The following is a 21,046-nucleotide window of genomic DNA, read 5'->3' as shown; positions in this document are numbered from 1 at the left end:
TTCTCACACGTGTTTTATTGTCATCTTGATATCTCACAGTATATGCACGTCATTGGAATTTCTCTACCCCAAAATAAAAAATAATACTTGTGACATGGATTTCAGATGGTCACCTCGAAGAGCACAGTGGCTTGCTTTATATTTCTGGTGTTTAAATAAAAAGTTATTTTAAAATAAAGAGGATTCGGGTGCGCTGTTGCAAACAAGGGGATGAGACACCTTGCGTGACGTCACAGCGCTGCCTGCTGTTCGTGCTTGTCTTACAGGGCATGTCGGCAGGTCGTTTTTAAACGACTTTGTTTTTCATTCTCCGCTCGCAGTTCGAGGGGATTGAATTTCATCTTGTCTATGCCTGCACAAAAGTACTTACGCATCGTGTTCATGCATATTGAGCAGGCTCGACTCCAAACGGGCGAAGTAAACTAAGGAAAACTTGACAATACCACCATTTATTCACAGCTCCGTACTACTGAATGTATTTCATATCGCCTGTCCCCGTACGAAAATTACAGTACGAGGAACATAACACGTTTATTCAAAGTAAGCTAAATAAGGTAAACCTCAAAGCTTTGTAATATTGTAACGCCCTCGCCTGGTGGTGAGGAGGAAGCGCCCCTAGGCGCTCGTAGGACCTCTGGGCATGCTGGTAGTGGTAGCCGGGGAGAGTCTGAGGGTCAGCACGATGACCAGCGGCTGACCCTACCTGTGTAAATAATTTCCTAGTAGTTCGAGTGCCCTGTGTAGTCTTGTAAAAGTATAGAGTGTTGTTAGTTAATTACCACCCTAACGATGTGTACGTGTTCCGTCAGTCTCCTCATGTGCGTGTATATCCTGTGTTTGGTTTTGTGTGGTTGTAACGAATAAAGCTAATGTTTGTTTGTTAATCGCGTCTCCACTCGTCCTTCCTTCTGAAAAGAACCTGCAAACGCTACATTGGTGTCAGAAGCGGGCAGAATGGACAACTCGTGGCAGACACTACCCGATTCTATTAAGCACCGGCTGACGCTGAGATAAACAGAACCCATCGGCAGCGCACATAAGGAGCCTGAGCAACTCCTGGGTGCGACAGGTGGCCACAGCCCTTACCAGGGCTATTCAATAGTGGTCCCGCCAGTAGAATTGGGGCGACTGGCCGCTACTCCTGGTCAGCGGGCACCCCAGATAGAGGATACTCTCCCTGCCGGAGCCGATCAGCGATTCCCACACCCATCGGCGCGGGTGCGACCAGGTCGCTACAATGGGGAAGCGCCTTGGGAAATCTACGAGGCGCAGTTCCAGCTCGCGGCCCGGACGAATGGCTGGAGCCTGGCGAATATGGCCGGCCACCTGGCGGCGGCGCTGGAAGGAGCGGCCTGCCAGGTGCTCCTGGACGTCCCGGAGGAGGACAGAGGCGAATACGCGGCGCTGGCAGCAGCTCTCCAGCTGCGCTTCAGTGTGGAGGAGGCGCCGGACTTGATGCGGGAGAGGCTGGCCCTGCGGCGGCGCCGACCAGGAGAGCGACTGGGCCTGGTTGCCGCGGATGTCACGTTCCTCGCCCGCCGAGGATACCCAACTTTCCCCCGGGAGGCGCAGCGGGAGATGGCTCTCCAGGCCTTTCTCAAGGCCCTCTCACCCGAGGAGCTGCGGCGCCACGTGCAGCTGGCCGCACTAACATCGCTGGAGCAGGCCTTGGCCCTTGCTACACGGGCTGAGGCCGTGTTCGGGGTGGCTGGAAGCGCCAGCAGACACAGTGCGCCCTGCCGGCTGACCGAGGTGGCGACGGAGGAATCCAGAGAGGGGGAAGAGGAGCCAGCCCGTGCAGCGACCCCCGTGGAACAGCCCCGCACGCTGATTTGCAACCGCTGCGGGAAGAGGGGACACCGAGCCTGGTTCTGCCGGGCACCCGAACCTCGCACTCCTCGATCGGCGTCGGGAAACGGGAACGGGGCGACTCAGCGTGGGGAAGGCCGCCCCTCGAACACCTCAACCCCTGCTCCGGAGAGCGCTGTTAAGACCGGCGCACCTCACGCCACCGTGGGGCGAGTCGGCTGTAGCCAGGGCCTGTACCTCCACTGCAAAATCGAGGACCAACTGTAAGAAAACCGGCTCAGGGACGCCAAATATGTAATCATAGTGGCTCTCTGAAGGCACCAGTTCTGTAGGGTTTGGGCATTTACTGAGACAATTATTAATTGTAGCAGTAAATCACAAAGTTGATTCTTTTGATGGCTTTAGAATCCAACCATGCGACATAACTCAATCAACGCGCGCACACAGGTACTAATACACGAGGATACATTTATTAATACATAGAATATGCATGTAAACCTAACAGATCTTATCGAGAGGGTTATCAGAATACAAAAGGTATATATTCAGTCAGTTACAAAGAGTTACATATATCAAGAGGACATACGTTCAGTATATCATTCATTAAGACCGTTTCGTAAATGCACTTGATTATAACTTCTACATTAGATACTCAAAACAAGTACATAACTCTTAGGAATTAAATTGATATCAACTGGTTGGGATAACAATTGAATTCTTGAGCTGTAATGCAGTGAAGTTGAATACTCATCCAATCTTTGGGGATTCAGATCTCCTGCGGGCACAAAGAAACAGTTGCAGGCTGTTGCTGTCCAATCCGCGCTCTCTGGCTCCATGCCAGGCTGTGCTGTGCGGCTTGCGATGGTGCGCTGCTGATGCTCACTGTTGGCTTTAACTAGCAAAGTTTGTGCACAGGAGAAAAGATGACTGTGGGTCCGAGCAAGTCAGGAAGAGGACCAGTTCGTTCCTGATGAAGAGCTAGTTCTGAATAGTGATTCAGCTGTCCACAGTTCTGACCTGTTCACGAGGCCTGCTGCTGGTGCTAGCCTCGGGTGGATCCTCTGGTTACTCTCTGGCAACCACTCTAGACTCTTAGAACAAAGGAAAGTTCTGGCACTCGGACACACTGGCCGTTCCGTGGTTGTCCGGGCTGAGTCTCAGGATGATCAGGAGGCGCTCTGCGAGAATGTCCTGCCCTTGGGAGCCTTCTGCTCCTGGGCCGTCCTGCCCTGGAATTCTCCTTTGAATTCCCTTTAGAACAGTCCACAGAATTCTCCTGAATCTTGAAGGAATGCACTTAGGAATGCAGTCCAGATGTCCAACTGGCACTCCCTAGACAGATAGGCACCAATGGATGACCATTGATCATGATAGCCAGGCTAAGCTAAGTGCATCCCCCTTTGGGAGCTTGTTTCTTATCAAAAGAAAACATCTTAAATCAGCCTGCATGAATAGTTTCTCTGTGGCTGCACCACAGAGATGAACAGAGAAATGGGGCCTCATTTGGGAAAGCCCAGAATTCTTTCTTATTAATAAGCCTCGCCGCTACACAACCCTGCCTGGCCCTACTCGACACCGGTTCATCGGTAACCCTACTCCGGCCGGGCGTCCTCCCCGACACCGAGGGCACCAACCCCCCAGGATGGGAGGCCTCCAGCCTGCGGCTAAGGACCGTGACAGGACAGCTCGCTGCAGTCCATGGGAAACAGGTGCTTGTCTTCCGTCTAGGTGCTACGGACCCAGGTAAGGTCGCCGCAGTGAGGCGCCCTTTGGGAGGCCTTGGAGGTAAAGGACGGGGTGCTGCGCCGGGGGTGGCGGGTACCCTCCAGTGGCGAGGTACGGTGGCAGCTGGTGGTGCCTCGGTCGCTCCGCGGGGCGGTGCTCCGAGCAGTGCATGGCCAGCCAGGCGTGGGGCAGTTCGGCGGTAAAAAAACCCTGCAGCGTCTCTGAGGCCATTTTTATTGGGGTCTTTGCCACCGGGACGTGAAGCGGTACTGCCGAATGTGTGCGGTGTGTGTGGCGCAGAAGGGTCCCGCCGAGCGCTCTCGGACCCCCCTCCAACAACACCAGGCGGTGTTTAATATTAAATACGTGTACTATTAAATATTCCGTGTACAAAATACCCCGGAGGTAAAGAATATTCACCAGTCAAAGTGGGGTGCCGAAATAACAGCTTTTTGTCAAGCCTAGAATACACATACACTGCAGTCCATAAGTATGCGGACAGTGACACGGTTTGTGTTGTTGTGGCTCTATACTCCGGCACATACAGATGTAAACACCCTCCGATTAAAGCAGACATTCTTCATAGTGCTTGTTCCCTTTCAAATCCAACCTGCTGGAGTACACAGCCAAAACAACTGCACTGCAGTATGAATCTGTAGGAGGCTAATGAAGTTATTTTGACCAACGCCTGAACGTTTTATTCTCCTTCTCCTCGCTTTGATGGGCTGGACCGTGAGACGTCATCGTTCAGCGAGCAGTCCACTGCTGCGAGCTCGCTGAGCCCCATTTCTCAAGTTCTCTCTTCCCCTTCTTGACACGCTTCCGAAATCCCTCAGGGAGACGTGCACACGCTGACGTTAAATTTACTGAACGAGTGAATCCAAATGGAAGACGTTCAGAAAGGAATTTAAGTTTTAGCATGACATTCTCTGGTGTTGTTGGGATTTAAAGCTTTCGTGGCTCCAGATTGGAATAAAGTGCAGAAATGTAAATTGGAATATTTTGAAATTCCTGGGTGGAGCGTCTTGACTTATTGTTGAGATGCCAGATGATCTTCTGCACTGGAATATTTTATTGCAAGTGCCTTTATCTGCAGTTAGAATGGAACTATCAACTAAAGCTAAAAAAGGTTTGGAAAAGATGGTAGCTGTTGTATACATTTTTGAAGTCTTCCTTGAATGGAGCAGAAAAAAACCCCAAAAGAGATTAATCCGTGTGTTTCCCCCTGCTCTGTGTGGGACAGCGAGTCTTCCCCAGTGACTGCTGATCACTGTTCTCTTTCTCTGCCAGCTGTCAAACTGAAATGTGCCTTGAGGATTCACACAAAGTTGATAAAAAGAATAACAAATGTTAATGAAACACTAAACAACAGAGAGAATCTAGATGGCTGCTAGAGAAATGTGTGGGGTATAAATCAATGGGCCACAGAGCGGTGGCTCTGTGGCTCAGAATCTGTGCTTGTGGCTGGACAGTTGCCGGTTCAAATCTCGTGGATGGCAGAGGAATCCTACTCTGTTGGGCCCCTGAGCAAGGCCCTTCACCCCAGCTGCTCCAGGGGCGCTGTACAATGGCTGACCCTGCGCTCTGACCCCAGGCTCTCTCCCTGTCTGTGTGTTTCATGGAGAGCAAGGTGGGGTATGCGAGAAGACAAATTCCAAATACAAGACATTGTATAGGGCTAATAAAGTGATGTTAAGTTATGTTAATTGGTTGGCTTTGGAGTCTCTGTTCCCCTTTCCTATACTGATTTATCTTTTGCATTTTAACAGTGGATGTTTTTGTGACAGCATGTGAGACGGGGTTACAGAGAGTTTATACTTTGGGCTTGTGAAGCCTTTACCCTCCATAAGCCTGTCTCTTGTTTTTCTTGTGCAGAGGACTACATTCCTCTTATGTTACTTTAAAACATAAGTCAACCGCATGTGTTTTGAATTTTTGCCTGTATTTTTTCTTCACATCTGGGATTTCATGACTCATATTTATCTTTGCCTTTGACTTATGTTAACTCCTAGTGTCTGTTTGGAATGGACCTGATAACACTACACTTGCAAATACCTCTGGCTCCTTTTCTGATTCTCACACGTGTTTTATTGTCATCTTGATATCTCACAGTATATGCACGTCATCGTAATTTCTCTACCCCAGAATAAAAAATAACACTTGTGACATGGATTTCAGATGGTCACCTCGAGGAGCACAGAGTCTTGCAGGTGCAAAGGCAGGTGAAGACACAATAACAATGTAGTGGGCTGCCTGGCTATGAGATGCTATATGTGCAACCAGCTCTGGATGTCTCTCCAGCTTCTGCCCAGTATGAAATAGTAGTGTTTGGTGCCTCGGCTTCCAGAAGACAGCAGACTGTTTCTAATTCAGGATTTCGACACCATACTTTCAATGTCTCGTATAAGCCATTTCTTAACAATGATTTCCTGTTCTTTGCTGTGGTGGAGAAAAGAGGTTGTGAAATATGATTGAGGCAGTGCTGTGAAAGAGCAAATCTCTTTGTGGTTGTGATAACAGCAGGTCACAGCACACCAACTGTGTTCAAGTCTTCTCTCCTTCCTTTGTGGTTTTGTTTTGACTGTTTTCAGTCTTCAGGAGAACGAAGGCCAAAGCCACAGTAATCTGACAAGAACAGAGTGAATGAGCCTGACTTGATTGAATATTGCAGCCCATTAGTTATGGCCAGAAACCTGTCAGAGGAGCAGATTTGTCAGGTGATGAATAAAAAATTCCTATCATGCAAAGCTGACAGTAGTAATTGTTCCCAAAGGGGTTTCAAAGATGTAATGACTGAGTGTGGTGAACACTGACTACATACAATAGCTACATTTACTGTAACTTTTTGGCAGAAGAACCAATATCCATCACACATAACAGTCTACAACCTAATCATTCCAGTCTGGACAAAAACTCATGAAAATAGAATTTACTTGTAATTCATGAATGTGACATTATATGGACCCAACTGCTGACTCCCCCAAAAAAGAAAAAATCAAATTAAACCAAGAGAATTCTGCTAAATGATCTGGCTGGTACAGTGGTGCAAAGTTGTGCATTGCTGCCTCGCTGTGGTGAATCCCTGGGGTCAGGTCCTTACCTGGGGTGCTGTCAACATACATGTTCTCCTTGTGTTTGTGAGGGTTTCCTTCGGATACTCTGTTTTCCTCCCACAGTCCTACATTTATACTGCTAGGATAATAAGCTTTTGGGAAAATTGGTGTATATGTAAAGTGTATATCTGTGTGTTTGCTCCCCCACAACCCTGTATTGGATAAAGCCATTAGAAAATGGATGGATGAACTGATAAAGGAAGATTAGGTGAGGGTTGGGGGAAAACGTATTTTTGCGTTTCCCTTTGGTATCGTATTGAAATGGCCCATCAGAGACATGTCACTGCACCAGAAATCCCTGCACTTGTTTTCAAGATATCTAACTTACTGTATACAATGACTGTTTATTGCTAAAAACTCCACCTCCATCACCTAAAGCAGTGTCCAGACTAATCATTCCTGTTTGAAAAAATAAAATATAATTTACATGGAATGTGTTAACATGAGATTATTAGAAGAGGTTGGATACGTTTGCAGTGTATGCTGAACAAAGAAAATGAAGAAAAGTGAACAAAACCACTAAAATTCTATTACAGTCTCAACCACTATGTCTTTCAGTCTGTTGTGCCTTAGTGGTTAGAGAACTTAGTCCATATATATGTAAGTGCATATACTGTATATACTATATACTGCATGCTAGCAGTGTCTGTTGCTGTGAGTGTTGGTGCAAATGCAAAACCTGAGCTGAAGATGGAGATGAAGGTGACATAATAGAAAAAAATGAATGCAGCTCCGTCAAATTTAGGCACTAACTTTTAATAACTTTGAATTCCTGGAATCTTACTCATTGTGAATGAAGTGAATTGAAAATATTGTATTCGTGGTGAACTAATAAAGCAGGGATGACTGTGTGCACTGGGACATGTTTGTTCATGTTTTACTATTGGCATGACATTGAAGTGGCACATCAGGTCTTAAAACCTGACATGTCAGGGTGGGCCAGAAACCCCTGCAGTTTCGTTCGTGATATTTAGCGATTCTGAGGATCCATCCTTTGTAAGAAACGCACCTGTCCCAGTGAGGCTTGAGACTGCAGCTCAAAAGCACAGGAAACAAGGCAGGACTGAGAGCACCCAAGTACTCTTCCTGTGGATGGGCAGTTAGCTGCAGGAACATGAGGAAAGTCCAACAAACCTAGACTGTGTGTTCCATGAAACCCACAAACATTGAAAAGGGTTTGAGATGGGAACAGAGGAAAGAAGAGGTGTGTGAAGCGACATGTAGTCAATGAAAGTGCAAACAGTAAACATATTCCAAACTGAAACAAGAAACAAGCCTTGATTTGTTTAAATTATTGTCTATTTTGGGTATTGCTTATTTGAAATTATGGTATACGATCTCATCCAAAGTAATTAAAATGCCATGCCTCTGAACTGTAAAAATGTGCATAGTGCATGTACATTGAATTCACCAAAGTTTGCCATTGCTGTATGTTTACACGATATAGGCTTCAAACTGTGACTGCTGCTTCTACTGCCGCCTACTCACCAATGAAAGTGCTCAACTGCGGACTTTTAACCACCTGCTACTGCCTTGATTCCGAATCTCCTTCCCGTTTTTTTGTCAAAGATTGTCACAGATTCCACGAATATGCTTCTGAGGTACTCCTCGCTGCAACTGAAACTGAATTATTTCCTTGAAAAAAAACATGTATGATTATTTCTTTCTATTTCTTTCCTTCGTCCACCTGCGGAGCCTCTTATCCCTGCCTCTCGGTGCAAGGCTGCAAGATCATCATCGGCGCCGACCTCAAAAATATACTACCTCTACCCTGCCTAGAACCCACTCCGCTTCCCCCCAGATCCCAGAGACTGGCCAGATCAGCACTACTAAACACCTGCTTTGTGAAACATAAGGCTCCTCTCTTGTGTGATGTAACGAACAGTTCTATCCGGACCCTATGCGGACGACATGATCCAGGGAAAAGTGAAGAAAACACGGGGGGAAAGTCATGCAGGATACGGGGATGAAAACAGGGGGCGTGTCCTTGGTGTGCTGGTGTTCGGGGGAGGTGTGGCCGAGGCAAACGATCCAGGAGAATCCAAAAGGAGGCGAAAGTCCAAAGCCAGGCGGTCCATCCTACACAGATGATTAAAAACGGGAACCGGGTCGGAACCAGCAGGGGGAACGGGAACAGGAACAGAAACCTAAAACCATAACCAGGGGCTTCCAGGTCCCAGACTCGCCTGGTGCAGAAACCAGAGCAGAGCCCGGATTAACGGCAGCGTCTGGCTTTTAAGGGGGGCTGGGAGAAGGCTAGAACAAGGGGCAGGTGCACAAAATCAGGTCAGAAGTGAAAGAACCGGAGCACCCTTCAGGGGGAGGGACTGCAATCGTGACATGTGACTTTATTACAGAAAGAACATGTTGAATTTCTGTGCTTAACCGAAACCTGGCACAGACAGAATGATGGTCTCCTGTTCAACCAGCTAGCCCCTCCGGGGTACGGGTTGTTTGACCTCCCTCGTCTCTCAGGCAGAGGCGGGGGCATCATTGTTATTTACAATCATTATTTACTCTCTTCTTTTGAGTGTCTTGTTTTAAATGTCTCTGTTCCCCACTCTCCCATCATTGCCACGGTTTAAAGACCACCCAAACCTAATACAGCCTTTTGAGGTGAGTTTCCTGATTTACTTTCATTTTTATGCCTCAGGTTTAAGAGGTACTTATTTTTGTGGACTTTAATATACACATTGACTCAAGGTCTTCCAGGTTTAGGTAAGGCGTTTCTTGCTCTGTTGGGATGCTTTCATCTAACCCAGCCTGTTCGTAGTCCAACACATAACAAAGGACACAACCTTGATTTAATCATTACAAATGACTCTTTTGTTTCTCACTTCTATTCCCTCTCTGACCACATAGCTATTCTGTTTCTAATACTTCCCCCTCATGCTCCACAAGTTTTCACAACTGGCGATCGTTTGATCAGCCTAGATTCACGTATTCTGTTCTGTCCTCCTTATCTTGTTTCTCTTCCTCTGACCCTCAAGAGGACAAAATACATTTGCTCAATAGCACTATTTTATCTACCTTGACATCTTTGCTTCTCTAAAAACTCGAAACACCTCTTTTTCTCGCTCTGCTCCCTGGTACACCGACCATCTGCGATCTGTGAAGGCAGCCTCCCGCAAACTTGAGCATAGGTGGCGTCTTTCTGGACTAAATTATCCAGAATTATCCAGAGTACATTATCAGGCTTGGAGAGATTACTTGTCTGAATATAAGGATATGATAGAGTCTGCTAGATCAACCTTCTTCTCTCACAACATTGAAAATCACCATAACAACCCCAGACATCTTTTCTCCACCATCAACAGACTGCTCAAGCCAAACTGCCCCACCACACTGCCTGCCTCATCACAACTCTGCAACACATTCTTAGATTTCTTTAGTTCTAAGATCGACAATATCCGGCATCACATTCTCTCCACTACGCATATCATTTCCATACCTCCTCCCTCCTCATCCAACTTTTCTGGTTCCCTTCTCTCCAGCTTCTCTCTTCTTGACTCAGCATCCCTCAATAACTAGTTAAACGCATGAAACCCACCACATCTATTTTAGATCCCATTCCCGCCACTTAATTTCAGTCCTGTTTCTCTTCTCTCTGTCCCATTATCCTATTATCCTAATATTATACATGAATCCATGAGCACTAGTGTTGTACCAACGGTCCTCAAAACTGCTGCCATTACCCCCGTGCCAAAAAAGCCTAACATGGCTCTCAACAGCCTTACCAATTTTCGTCCCATCTCCAACTGACCCTTTCTCTCTACAATTCTAGAATGTGCTATCACACTTCAGTTACATAACCACCTCATGACAAACAACCTTTTCGAACCCCTCCAATCTGGCTTCTGTCAACTTCACAGCACAGAAACTGCCCTGGTCAAAGTCACCAACGATCTTCTAGTAGCTTCTGATTCTGGTTCTCTTTCTATACTCATCCTTCTTGATCTCAGTGCTGCTTTTGACACTGTTGACCATGAAATCTTACTTTCTCGTCTTGAGACAGTGTTTGGAGTTTCTGACACTGCTCTCAAATGATTCAAATCTTACCTCACTGATCGCTGTCACTTTGTCTCTCTGGTGCTCTTCAGCATTTACATGTTCCCACTTGGTCAGCCTTTAAGATCACATGGCCTCAGCTATCATTTCTACGCTGACGATACTCAAATATACATCCATACCCAACCTGACACTGATGTGGCTGTCTCTATTCTATCTAATTGCATCTCTGACATAAAAATTTGGATGACTCAAAATTTCCTTCATCTTAACTGAAGTCATGCTTGTTGGCATGCCCCATCAACTTTGTAAAGCCAGTCCTGTAACCTTATCTATAGATGGTTCTGTACTTGAGCTTCAATCTAAATTGAAAAACCTGGGAGTGATATTCGATTCTGGCTTAACATTCGACCCACATGTGCAGCATATTGTTAAAACATCTTTTTTTCACCTCAGAAATATCGCTAGACTACGCCCTATACTATTACTAACTGTGGCTGAAAAGCTGATCAACACATTTGTGTTCTCTCGAATTGACAACCGTAATGCTCTACTCGCTGAGGTATCTAAATCTACTTTGAACAAACTGCAGTATGTCCAAAATTCAGCAGCCAGAATCCTGACCAGGTCTAGTGCAAATGATCACATTTCTCCCATCCTGGAGTCCTTAAACTGGCTTCCTGTCAAATTCCGTGTGGACTTTAAAATCCTCATGCTCACCTACAAGGCTCTGCATGGCTTGGCACCTCAGTACCTGTCTGAACTATTATCACCCTACTCCCCACCTTGCAACCTTCACTCTTCTAATTCTGCTCTCCTTACTGTCCCCCAAGCCCGTCTACATTGTATGGGCCTTCTCCTGTTATGCCCCCAAGCTCTGGAACTCTCTCCCCAAGGATATCAGAGAGTCACCCTCTCTTAACTCATTCAAATCCAGACTCAAAACCCTCTTCTTCAGAAAAGCCTTTACTTAACTGTTCCATTCTTCACCCCTCTGCTCTTCTTAGTACCACCATCCACGGTCTCCACTGTGTGTTGAAATTGTGTTTTATCATGTGTATTCTTCTTATTTATTGTTGTTGTCATTCTGTAAAGCGCTATGAGAAGGCACCTTTAAAGGCGCTATAAAAAATAAAGTTTATTATTATTATTAAATACTGGCTGGTGGAGCTCGGCTAGCCCCGTCCGGTCAACAAGAAAAAACAAAGGCTAAGGCATGAGAGTCCAAGGACAGGACTCTGTGGAAAAAAGAGCTGGCCTAGTGCAGCGGCGAAGCTGTCCACCTGGGCCTCGGCCACTGCGGTGTCGCTCTCATGGCTGTGGAGCGGATCCCTACGGCCAGCCTGCTGGTGTTGTCCACGGTGCAGGCAGACTGAAGCACAGGAAAGGGATCTGCAGGAAAAACCAGGTGCAAGACAGGGATGAGCCACCAAAGTCCCCTGCTGTGCTCTGGCCAGTAGGCTTCTCTGAGCAGAGGGGTCTGACAGGAAACTCCAGTCAGAGGGCTCCAGGCGGACTCAAGATCCTTCCACGATTCGACCTCATGGGGCAGGTCAGGCATGCGCTGTCGGCACAGTTTCCCAGAAGACATCACTCCAAGGAAGCTCCCGGATGCGGACGGAACCAGAGGCCCAGGTGCCATTAGGACAGGCTGACGCAGACATCTCATGAGAACGGGTCCCGCTTCTGACCTGTCCTCTGGTCTCGTCTCAGCTCCCAGACGTAGCCTGAGAGGGGAACGAGAAGGGCTCAGCAGGGGACAATTCAGGTGGAGCCCAAGAGAGTCGGCCAACGCCACTGAGAGAGGATGTGCGTGCTCTGAGGAGGCGAAGGCTGTGCTTGCGACAGGGCTAGAAACTCAGCCCCTTCCCTGTCCTGTATAGGTCTTCTACATTCTTCCTCCGTTCTGCCCATTCTCTTCACACTGTGGCCAGGAGACGGGCAGGTTAAGCAAAGTCGCCATGACTAATAAACAATTTCAATACATGTAAGTCTTGAGTGTTGGTACTGCTAGTGAGCAGGGTGCTAACAATAATATGCACCCCCTGTCTGAAGCAGGTTTAATTCTTTTTGCTATATCTTGTTTGCAATGTTCTTGCTACAGGATTCCTTACTCTGTTCACACTCAAGTGGTCCTTCAGTACTGAGGGTCAGTAAAAACGTAAAGTCTAATTTTAGAATTAAATTTCAAAACTTAAAAAATACAAATTAATTTAGATGGTATGCAGAAAGAAACGGACTGCACACACTGTTGGGTTATTTCAAAAACAATATTCAGACAAATTATACAAATCAAAGGAGGTTAAATATTAGAGGGATCAAGATGTTTTTAAATGCATTAATTTTTCATATGTCTGACAAAGGAGGAAAACATATAGCCATATAGTAATACAAAGTGAAACCCTGGGTCCTGGCCAAATTGCCCCCTGGCCTTTACCAATAATCATCTCTGAATTGGCTTCATCACTCTAGTCTCCTCCCCACTGAGAGCTGATGTGTGGTGAACATTCTGGCGCACTATGGCTGCCGTCGTATCATCCAGGTGGGGCTGCACACTGGTGGTGGTGGAGGGGAGTCCCCATTACCTGTAAAGTCCTTTGAGTGGAGTGTCCAGAAAAGCGCTATATAAGTGTAAGTAATTATTATTAATAAAAATTTACTGATGGCATGGATCTGTACTTTTGGGAGCACGGCTTCTAGCTTTGTACAATGGATGTATAATTTTGTCCATTCTTCCTGGGCAAAGCTCTATAAAGTTATTTGGGCTTAACTGATGGACTGCAATGTGATAATATAATGTAGCCAACACTTTTCTTGGCTGGTTTAATCGTGCTGGTGGTTTTTCTGGCTTGTGCCAAAACAATGCAATTAACAGGCCTCTAATCTTCCTTATGTTTTAAATACTGTCAGCAGCTGTCAGCCATCTTGTATAGATTACTGTATGTCCTATGTCCTATTGAAAACTGTCATGATTACAAGCTCCAACAGAAAGAAAATGTGGGAACTTCACAAGGGAGAATATTTTGACAAGGCTCTGTAAACAGATCTTTGGATCTTTTAAACCACAGTTAAGAAACAAACATTGCTTGCAATAAGTTCTGGTAAACCTGTCATGGTTTCTGTGTCAATGTCAGCAAGCAGTTTGCTTCAAGGGAAAGTCTGCAAACCCTGTGAAGCCCAGCTGGGGTATAGATAAGGCTGTGGGTGCAATTCGTGATTATGCAACAGTAGCAACTCTTTTCCTTATTATCAAACATCTGCCATTCTTAATGCAGAGCTTTTCTTTAAAATCCTGAAATACTTTTCTAGAATAATGATTTATTTTTTTGGACAATGAAACATGGTACAAATGTGACAAATGTGACAACTGTGACAGGGTCACTTGGCTGAAAAAGTGCCTTTTGTTTTCAGGTTTTCAGGTTTAAATGCATTTCCACTCCGTCTCGGCTGGTGTCCCCTGCTTCACTGTTTATTCTGAAGAAGGCCACCCTGTTGACTTTGGCAATGTCTTTGAAGATTTTGGATACGCTAGTTCTCGATTTACTGTCAGATGTGCTGAAGTTCGGGATGAATTTCTCATAGTGTCCAGTGTCCAGCGAAACCCAGATTCTTCTAGAACCCAGAACACTTCTGCTGATGTTTTTTACGTGGTATAAATGTCATCCAGCCATTTCTGGAAAGAAATGAGGGAAAATCCTCCTGTTTTTGGCTCTAACAAACTTTGCAGAAATAAGTACCTCACAGGAGTATGATGGAAAACCATATACAGTAGATTCTTGTATAATTACTGTATATTCCAATCATTTGCTCATTCAGCAAGTCAGGTCCATACAAGAAGACCCGTAGGGTATAGTTCAGTGGATGTCTGAGGCCCCCAAAGTTACCAGATCATCCTAAAAAGAGCCCTGGAGCGAGGGAGACGCCTTGCCTCTGGAATCACAGCTGCGCTTATCGAAGATGAGCTGCAGCTGTGAGGGCACACTGAGCACCAACCCCCCCGAAGAGGAGGAGCAGCAGTTTACAGGCACTATCTGCTATTGGAGCAATCTTCATCTCTCTATCTGGCTGCACCATCTCTCTGCTTTAACACCCTCACAGCCACTCTCTGCCACTCTGGAAAAACCCGAAGCAGCACCCTGATCTGAGATCTGCGCTTGGACCTCAGCTGATCATCACACTGCCGCTCTATCTGACAGCAGCTGCAGCGTAACAGTCTACAGCTGAAGAGAGGTCTGTTATATCTAACAATCCGTTTTTTTAATTCACTAGTTAGGGGGAACCATCCAGTTCTAGACAGTTTTGGGAAAAGAATAAAAAGACTGAACTTGTTAATCATGTAATGAAGAAGAATAAATTATAGCATGCTTATGCTTTGCCAAGGAGGAAATAGCCCAGTGTTGCATTAATGGACTATTTCAACCTGTAGTATCTCAGGGTCCGGCTGTTTATAAAACCTGAAAAATTCAAGTAGATTGAATTGATCAATCAATACAGGCACTTAGGTGGCTAAAAAGATATATAGGAACTACATTTTGTTACATCTAAACATCAGTGTATTAAGAATCACCTACTGTACCACATTTGGAGATAATGGGCTAAAACAGTCCTTTGACAGGAGCAGTCTGTGTAAAACATCATGTTTTGCCAATAGCAGGTGTCCATGGGAAAAGTATTACAACACATTTTGAAATGAAAATCACAAGTACTGTAGCTTATATGGTTCTTAAAAATGACTATAACGATTCCCAAAACAGAGGCATGGCTTTAGCTTGGTAAAGAAAATAGTGGTCGTGTGGCTTATACAAAGGACTGGTAGCTTGTCTGCTGGTGATGGTGTGTCTAACATGATACTGAGGTAAATAATCACAGAATAAAATGTCTATGGGCTACATACAACATCCTACCTCAGTACTAGAGTTGTAGAAGCCAGAGAAAACATGGTGATTAGGTGATTAAAAACACTTTGGAAGTCCAACACTATGATGTTGAAAGGATGTACTGTATGTTGAATCCTATACAATGTTTAGCTCCAGCTGTAGTCGATATATAATCATTATGCCAGCTGCGTGGACCAGAAATCTTAAAGTCGGTGCCTTGAAGGTCTAGCTTTTTTCGTTCTTTTTTGAGTAATGAATTAAAGTGTCAATATTTTCTTAACAGTAGGCAGACACCAGGTAACTTGGATCCTGGTTAGAAATATTCCAATTATGCAGTTTAATTAAATGCCAGCTATGAACAGATGCAGCTGTTCCAAATGTGAGTCAAAACGTATTACTTCAGCTAGCTATAAGTGCGCTGTACTGCCCAGAGAGTTGATCAATTTCATCTAATGCTTAATTTAATCTGTTGTGCTACTTTTTTACATTTATTTAATATGGGATATTAATATAGAATGATATAACTAAGGGAACATTTAGGTAGCTAAAAAAGAAAAAACAAAAGTATGATGATTCTGAACATTATTAATATTAATTTTATTAATATAAATATACAGTATTTATATAGTTGGTTGTGGCACCTTAAAATAAGGTACACAATAGTATTCCACCTCCCTCATATACATTTTCTGCATAAAATTCTTTAATTTAGTCACGTGCAGTAGTTATTTAGCAAAATGTTTTGACATGCTGGTTCTAACATGAACACTTGCTCTCATTGTGATTCCAAAGGAAAATTAAACACTTGCTGTTGCTGTTGCAAAAGATTGCAGCAAATGGAAACAGCAATGCTTGTTTACCAAATGTAAATACTGTAGTAGAGAGTAAAGAAATCCAGTTAATGTTTGGGGGAGGGGCTAAATATAAAATAAATATAAATAATAATGATAAGATCATTAATGTTCAGGATTTTGTAATAAATCCAGTCATTTTTAATTATTCATGACATAATCTGTCTTACATGTTTAAAGTTACATTGTTAGACTTTATACTATCATTTATACTATAGTATTCTTAATAGACTCCTATTATTTTAAAGTCAAAATAAGAGCAAAAGACTAATTACTATGCTTTATGAATTAGTAATTTCTAATTACTTACTAAGGGAAGGCTAATTATATTCCATATCTAGTCAACTAGACTAAATTAAAAGTAGGTGAATAGAAAGTGATGTTTAGATGTTTTAGGCGACCTGACTAAGACCATGACTAAATCTTAAACTGGTGACTAAATTAACATAGCCTGGGTAAAACATGTGAAGGACTTTTTTCTCCAAAAATATGACATTTCATCTCCTACAGGTGACTTTTCTTCTCCTAAACTCCTACATACTCCTCTTGTACACAGCAGGCTTCATCAGATACATATGTGTCCAGCCCAGTAAGCAGCATAAACCCTTGCTGTTTAGAAAGGGGTCACTTTCCAAAACTATTTTGCATACAAACAGTTGTAGTTGCGGACATTTTCAATGAAATATGTCATGCACTTAGCTTAGTATAGTGCGACCCGCTGCATTTGATCATCTTTAGTCAACTCCAAATGAACAAAAGGTGGTGTATCTCAACAACAGGCCATGTGTTCACTGTACAGGATGTTATTGATTGACCTGCTTTTCAGAAATTCATTTAAAAGGGACACGTGAGTCAAAGATCGATATGCCAATTCTTGTCTGGCGGCCAAGTTGCTTTGTCGAATACAGACACTCCCAGCATTCTTTTTTTTTGCCTGCTACAGCCCTGCGGTTACAGTTTTATGCTGGTTTCCCTGCTACCCCAAATATAAAATCCTGGCTGTGCCACTGCTGACAGCTGCTGAAATGGGCAATTAGGATGACAGGTTTCTGTGTGGATTTACACGATAAACACACCTTAGCAACATATTGATGGGAGGTAGGGATATGCTAAGATTCACGTTTTTTTAATAAATCACTTTTTTATATATTCATGGCATAATATGTCTTACATATTTTTAAGCTACATTGTTACTTAAGCATTAAAACAAAACCAATTATTTAATGCGTATGTAAACCTGATGAAAACACATCACATTCACAACAGACTATAAATAAACAATTTTGTATCTGGCTGAGGAAACATGGTGTCAGATGTTCTACAGTAACTCTATGCAGGTAATTACTGTTATGTATATTATTATTAATTTCATATTTAATATACCATGATATATATATATATAATGAATAAGATGTCAATACAGTATACATGTTAATGTATTTTATTATTAAGAAAAGAGTCTCAATTATCCCCAAGGGCTATTTGTTAAAAATACATCTTGCACATTGGCTGTGAATTGAACTCAGACCTCCTACATGGCAGGTGAGAATTCCACCACTGGACCCTCAAGGCATCACTCTGTTGGGAGGGGCTAAACTAAAAACCACTACATTTCATTTTCCAAAGAAGCAAATGTCCCTGAAGTTCCTTGATATGACTGCATGGAAACTTACACAAATTTACTGAGAAAAGAAAACCCTTTCATGTTAGTTCAAAGCAGTTTAGTTCTGTTGTATCGGCTCCAATGCAACTCACAGCACACAAAGCACCCTTTCTTTGAAAGTCATTCGGGTTCCTTTTAGCCTCTTTTTTTATGTGCCTACAGACTAAGTCTGGAGCCGTGGTAGTTCTGACAGCATGGGCGGGTTCAGTCCCAGGTAGGGGCAAGCCATGCGGCTTTAATTCCTTCCAGACAGCTCCCAGGTCCACTCAAATGAGGGGTTAATCCTTCTGGGGGTAATAGGCCAGCAGGAGCGTGATGTTGACCACATCACCTCTACCTCCAGTGTCAGATAGTCAAGAAAAATGGTGGCCCTTGCCCCCCATTCCCCATGGGCCGTAATGGCCTGAAAAGGGGACCTACCTACTTACGTAAGTAGCCTATCAGTAGGGCTGGTCATAACTCTCTCATCCACTGCAGGTGAAGCCCTGTGAGTGAGATCCAATTCCCTACAGACCAAAGTTCCAGAAATTGGAGACGTCTTTCTGAGGAGAAGAAGAGACTTCTTTCTGTCTGCCCATCAGGTCAGCCACGATAAACAAAAAAACAACAACAACAATTTGGTCATTGTATAATAATGCAAAGGAACTAGTAATAGGTTTATTCCAGGCTGAAAAGAGAAGAGAGAAAACACAACATTTCGGCCATGGAGCCTTCTACAGGTGTATAATTATGTCCATGTTTTCTTTCTACTTTCAGTTCATGCACCTATTGAGCTTGTAAAGATGGGAAATGAACAGGGAACACCCGTATGTGACTGGGATAGTACTCCTGATGCCCTGTGGCCCAATTGGATGGCTGACATCTCTGACAGCAAGTCTGTGGCTGAGCTCTCAATTCCTGGGACACATAACACCATGGCTTTCTATGGAGGCGCCTTGGTTGAATGTCAGAGATGGCCTCTCTCTCAGCAATATAAGGCTGGCATACGATTTGTTGACATTCGATGTAGACATATTGAAAACAATCTCACCATCCACCATGATGTAGTTTATCAGCAAGCGGTTCTGGGGGATGTGTTTCGAGACACCATTGCGTTCCTGAAAGAAAACACAGGAGAAGTGATTCTCATGCGCATAAAAGAAGACCACGATGAAACATGCTGCACTCGCTCTTTTGACGAAACTCTGAAAAACAAAATTGAGGCGTATGGCGAATCACATTTCTGGGTGAAAAACCAAGTCCCAACCCTTGGTGAAGCACGGGGAAAGATAGTAATTATACAAAACTATCCCTGTGCTTCTGTTGGCATTAACTATTGGTCATTAGATATTGCAGATGATTACCATGTTCCAACAATTTTTCACACCCCACAGAAGTGGTCAGGAGTGAAGGACCACCTAGAAAAGGCAAGGTATGGCCATCGCTCCCAGATCTTTCTGACCTTTGCTTCAGGGTCGAGTGGTGGGGCATACCCTAATGCAGTTGCTGATAGAGTCAATCCTGAGCTCTACTACTACTTGAATGGCTTTGGAGACCAAACAATTCGTTGGGGAATCATAGTCATGGACTTCCCAGCTTCAATACTTGTCCACAAGATAATTCAAAGCAATAAATAACTACTGGAACCAAGAAATGCATGATAGAGGGATCACTGCTGTCTGATACCCCTGTTTGGTTTTATGCTTTGCTCTAGATTTATAGACAATACAGTTGAAAATGCTGCAATACTGAAGTAAAGGCTTGTAAATCTGAGTTGAACTCTTAACAGCTGTCTGATTTTGTTCTGGCTATGTTAACATTGATAAAGTAAAAACGCACCCAATAACTACTTAATAATGGTTCTTATTAAGTGTTCTTAGTATTGGCATTACCTAACAATAGCAAGATTGCATCTGAAGAAAATATATCTTTTATTCTGAAACAGTGGTGTTCATACAAAATTGACCGTTCCTTCTGTATGTACTTTGTGTTTGTTAGAGCCATTTTATAGGTGTTGTTTTTGCAATTAAAGATTAAAGACAGCTGTTACATTCATCTTTGTCACTTCACTTTATTGTGTGTTCTTGATTCGTGATTGTGGTGATCATACTGAAAAAGAAAGCATTAAGCAGGTGTCTTGATTCTTGCATATGCAAGGTGTATAATTACTAAACTAGGTGTTATCATTGTTTGTGACAATGCTGTATGAATGGTAATTACATGCATCATAATTACATACACTGACAATAATTAGCTCCTTGCCGCTGGTCTGTTAAGCGTACATGTATTTATCCAGAAGAAGTGTCAATGTAGTCATGGCCAGATGAGTTAAAATCATTGCTCTAACCTCTTAGGCTGCATCCTTGGAATTTCAGGAGATGTATCAAGACCCAAGATCACCCTTGACATTGGATCTCATCTTCCCTCATCTCTCAGTGATAGACTTATTTCTTTATGGAGCCTCTACATTTATTTACCAATTACATCTTTTCATACCTTTTCCCCAGGAGACTCTTTCTCACCTGCTCTGACCACTGTTCTTCCTGTTCTCTCCTGTTGGCCTGTTATTGCCCTCTCTTTCCCACACACCTGAAGAAGGTTTAATCACGTGTTCATCCAAATTGAAAAGTAAACTGTAAATTGAATGGCCAGCAGCCATATCACTCTGCAACTCACCCTTGGCAACCCACTGAAGCTAAGCAGGCATGAGCCTGGTCAGTACCTGGAAGGAAGACCTCCTGGGAAAAACAAAGGTTGCTGCTGGAAGAGGTGTTAGTGGGACCAGCAGGGGGCGCTCACCCTGAGGTCCGTGTGGGTCCTAATGCCCAGTACGGTGACGGGGACACTGTACTGTAAACAGGCGCTGTCCTTCGGATGAGATGTAAAACCGAGGTCCTGACTCTCTGTGGTCATTAAAAATCCCAGGGCGTTTCTCGAAAAGAGTAGGGGTGTAACCCCGGTGTCCTGGCCAAATTTCCCATTGGTCCTTACTAATCATGGCCTCCTAATAATCCCCATCTA

General features: G+C 44.1%; 1 protein-coding gene across 2 annotated transcripts; it reads left to right on the top strand.

Annotated features, from left to right (window-relative positions):
- Positions 1-14,523: 14,523 nt before the first annotated feature.
- Positions 14,524-20,078, top strand: LOC138223330 (1-phosphatidylinositol phosphodiesterase-like). Of its 2 annotated transcripts, XR_011181759.1 has the most exons (4): positions 14,524-14,885; positions 18,209-18,260; positions 18,524-18,627; positions 18,803-19,000. XR_011181759.1 is itself a non-coding variant. In XM_069179578.1 (3 exons), the coding sequence occupies exon 3, from the start codon at positions 18,829-18,831 to the stop codon at positions 19,660-19,662; it is 834 nt and encodes a 277-aa protein (XP_069035679.1). In that variant the 5' UTR covers positions 14,584-14,885; positions 18,524-18,627; positions 18,803-18,828; the 3' UTR covers positions 19,663-20,078. The 2 variants fall into 2 exon arrangements, 1 of the variants encoding a protein (XP_069035679.1); XM_069179578.1 differs by lacking the exon at positions 18,209-18,260 and having other exon boundaries at positions 14,584-14,885; positions 18,803-20,078.
- The last annotated feature ends 968 nt before the right edge of the window (positions 20,079-21,046 follow it).

The sequence above is a fragment of the Lepisosteus oculatus genome, chromosome 16, assembly GCF_040954835.1.
Source record: "Lepisosteus oculatus isolate fLepOcu1 chromosome 16, fLepOcu1.hap2, whole genome shotgun sequence".
In the NCBI taxonomy this organism is placed as follows: Eukaryota; Metazoa; Chordata; class Actinopteri; order Semionotiformes; family Lepisosteidae; genus Lepisosteus; species Lepisosteus oculatus.
This window is presented reverse-complemented; position numbering and strand designations above follow the sequence as displayed.